At 43.1% G+C, this 3,788-nt stretch overlaps 1 protein-coding gene across 1 annotated transcript; it reads right to left on the bottom strand.

Moving 5' to 3' along the window:
- Positions 1 to 1,518: 1,518 nt before the first annotated feature.
- On the bottom strand, positions 1,519 to 3,206 carry RNF182 (ring finger protein 182). The gene has a single exon (XM_047796680.1). The coding sequence runs from the start codon at positions 3,011 to 3,013 to the stop codon at positions 2,270 to 2,272; it is 744 nt and encodes a 247-aa protein (XP_047652636.1). The 5' UTR covers positions 3,014 to 3,206; the 3' UTR covers positions 1,519 to 2,269.
- Positions 3,207 to 3,788: the final 582 nt, after the last annotated feature.

Below are 3,788 nucleotides of genomic sequence, written 5' to 3'. Positions count from 1 at the left end.
ATTAGCTTAATTGATATTTCTGAAAGCTCATGTTTGCAGTTATCTAATGTTAACACAAGTCCAAAATAATAATCAACTCTCAACCATCAGTTAGAAAAATCAAACTTCCAGCTTGGGAATAATAGGAATTTAATGGACAAACCAAATATCACCACAATAAATAAAATATTGACGCGCTGTCCTCTTTTAATTCAAGAGTATGAAAAGTTTCTTGTTGTCATACATTTAAAACTCTTTAATACCCGAATAACATACTGACAACTAAAAAAAAAGACTATCATAATACAAAGATAGACACAAATTTAGCACTGCAGACATACAAATAAGCAAAATACATAGTACCCATACCCATTGCTTTCTAGAAATCTCATCATATAACTCAATTTATTTGATGTTACATTTCAGACAAAATGAACTTTTAAAATCCTTATAAATATATAAATCCAAACCACGAAACATCTTCTAAACATTATATTTACTCTTAAGTACAAGTAGATATTTGGAAATTGCATTCACAATGCTAGCTACCCTAGATTTTGTGAAATCTTAAATGGATTTAGCTGTATTGGGGCTTAAATTCATTGCTCCACACCCCACATGTACTTTCCTGTCAAACTCACTCAAAGTTAGTAGTTACAGAATTAAAGTCAAACTACTATTCTAGAAATAAGTGGCAAGGTTTCCTGAATAAAGAGAATGAAACTGGTCCACCGAGGTTCACGCAACAAATGTTTCATCACAAATAAGTAAAGTAGTCTTAGTAATGCCCTTTGCTAAAGCGAGTTATAAATATTTAAATATTTATCATCAGTAATGAGCTTTAGACTAAAAAGCTGTTTTTTATCTTTTATCTTTTTTTTTTGGCCTATTTTCTGTGGACATTCCCTCAAACCTAAAATCTGCTAACCAATTTCTTCTCATAAATATATACATTCAACCACCCCTTCATCATGACAAAAAAGTTCATTAACTTAAAGTCACATAGCTTATGCTTTTATGTGAAATAAACTGCGTTAGAACTTGACTCCATTCTAAAAGGGATTTAACAGGAATGGCAACACTTAGATCACACGCTGCCCCTCCATTTATCTCCTTTAAAGGTCTTTTCAATTCCGGGCATCAGCTTTCAATAAGAAACACCAACGTTTCTTGCTCATCCCTTTGGCTGGCCTACTGCAACACAGTCGGATACATAAACCTAAACCATCATGTTTTGGAACAGCTCAGGAGAACACGGCAAAATACTTAAATTCTCAGCACATCAAACCATGAGCTAGAACACCTCATGAATTGTTTCCACTGCCGAAATTTACTCCAAAGTGTCCATAAAAGTCCATAAAAGAATTTGAAATACAATGGGAAAAAAAACCAAAATCCTCATAAACTCACAGCAACGATTTAAATGGAACCCCATTCGGAGTGAGGGATGGCGTCGACTGAACAATGTGGCTTTAGAAAAAAAAAAAAAAGCTAAACTAAACCGCTTTAAGGAAAGACTCAAATCAGATCCCCAGGAACAAGAACTGCTCCATGACAATTTCAGAGAAAACTGGTGAGCAGAAAATAAACGTGGAGAAAAGGGTGCGTCTCAAAAACAAATGGCCACACTCTGCTTTGCAGATTACTCTGATGCAAATTCCTCAATATTTTTAATGCTCTTTAGTAATGTGCCAAAACAGGTACAGAGTTGAAACCTCACAAGAGGTGACGGGGGCCTCTTGGCAAGGAGCATGCGCAGAAGGAACCAGCACCAGGGCGGAAGGGGAGCCAGGGAAATGCCAACAGCTGAGGGGGCGGGGCGGGGGCTGCGCACTGTGCAAAAGGGCGTGTCTTGGGGGCTACTCTCCCCTTGGGTCCACCCTCCATCCCAGGCTCTCAATGACTATGAGAAGAGGAATCAATTCATGCCTAACGGTCCACAAAGAGCCCTACTGCAGCATTACAAGCCTGGCCCCTGCTGTGCATCTAGCAGCTCAGAGCGAAACCTGCCCTTTCTCTGGGAGGACTCAGAAGAAGCACTCTAGGGAGGCTTAGCTGATAGCCCTTTTTTTTTTTTTTTTTTTTGCTAACACGTAAGTAGAAACGAACATTTTCACTTCCAGCATACAGGAAAACCAGCTGAATCAACCTTCTGATGGAAAATGGACCACGAACATATGCCCAATGGGCTGTTCATGCCTTGGGCACCGATCATGGAATATGCAAGAAAAGAAGAGCTAAATGACCTAACTTCAAACATGGCAACGTCTGTTAAATTTCTTTGTGCCGATTAAGAGGAAGGTGCCAGACAGTCGAGGAATTCATGACAAACGCACTGGCAGAAGCCGTACACCATCAGGATGACGAGGCTGGAAGGGACCAGGCTGACAAAGACGACCCCGAGGGTGACCTTCTTCGACACCAGTAAGTAGATGCCCAAGGGCAAGGAGCTGAAGTACAGCAGACCCAGCAACCAGACCAACACCCGGATGGACGTCTGAAAGAGCAGGGACGTGCAGTTCCACACCGTCCAGTTGTGCGACACGGTGGTCACCGAGTCGAAGCTGGAGGGCCTGTAGAACTCGACCACGGGCGTGGAGCTCAGCGACGGCGAGCTCTCCCGCTGCACCTCCATGATGGTGATGACCAGGCAGTTGGAGGACGCGTGGGAGGGGCTGACCAGCGAGGCCAGGCGCTTGGGGGTCAGCAGCAGCTCCGTGGGGTTCTCGGGCAGGCACTTCCTGCCTTTGCCGCCACAAGTCAAGGTGACCAAAATGTTGTTGTCGTCAGGCAGGCTGCTGACCTCGTCATCCGGCAGGCAGGTCTCGAACCTGCAGAAAGGGCAGACGATGACGCCCTGCGGGGAGTCCCCAAAGTCTATGATCTTGCAGAGGCATTTGGCGCACACCCTGTGACAGCACCCCAGCACTTTGGGTTTCCTCTGTTTCAGGTTGTACCGGTTGTAACAGATCTTACACTCGAGCTCGTCAGAGACCTGGGACTCGGCGGCGTCTTCGGGTGGCTGGCTGGCCATCCTGAACTCTGTGCACTCAGTCTCCCGCCACTCGCGTGTTTCACTGAAGGACGACTTGGATTAATTAAGCTGTCTCTCTGAACATCATAGCATCCAATCGGCAGAGACGCAAACAGACAGGAAAAGGAGGGACAGAAATCTTCCAGGCATTTTCAGCTTCTACATATCACTCTGTCTCAAATGCATATTTACAAAGGCCTCATGAAGGGGTCTGCAAAGGAAAAGAGATTCCAATATAGTGAACGGTTCTGTGAAAAGTGCTTAATGGAATTTTCTGAGCTTCAATGATTAGAAGCAGTAGACTTGAAAGGTTAAATCCCCTTCATCTTTTCACACGTCTGCCCCCAGGATAGGAAAGTGTTATCTCCAGGCTTGGCCTGTTTCGGTCCACAAATATGAGAGTCAAGAAAGATTTAAGAATCTTAATGGTGTACACTCCAGCGCACTGTGGCTGCGGCTCAATAACAAACTCTGGCCTCTGGGAAGATAGAATGGGGCACTTCTCAGAAATAGATACGTTTGCAATTAAACTCCTTTCAGTATAGACTATCTCATTATATATTATACTCCTTTCAGTATAGACTATCTCATTCAGAGGATCATTGGGATAAATACCAATTATCTAAATACCCTCAAGAGTGCTTGAGAATACACAAAATAAGGAAAACCTTAAGGGTAAGTGTTTGAAATATGTCTTCAGAAAGCACTTTGAGAGAGATGAGCATATTTAAATACAGCAGACTTTTCTCACCTTCCCGGTGTAAAGAAATCTGTT

This window comes from Phacochoerus africanus, chromosome 9 (genome assembly GCF_016906955.1).
Source record: "Phacochoerus africanus isolate WHEZ1 chromosome 9, ROS_Pafr_v1, whole genome shotgun sequence".
Lineage (NCBI taxonomy): Eukaryota > Metazoa > Chordata > Mammalia > Artiodactyla > Suidae > Phacochoerus > Phacochoerus africanus.
The sequence above is the reverse complement of the archived record's forward strand: the minus strand, read 5'-3'. Positions and strand labels throughout refer to the sequence as shown.

Bases quoted from the DNA above. Each gene is read 5' to 3' on its own strand.
- RNF182 (XM_047796680.1), bottom strand. From the start codon at position 3,013: ATGGCCAGCCAGCCACCCGAAGACGCCGCCGAGTCCCAGGTCTCTGAC.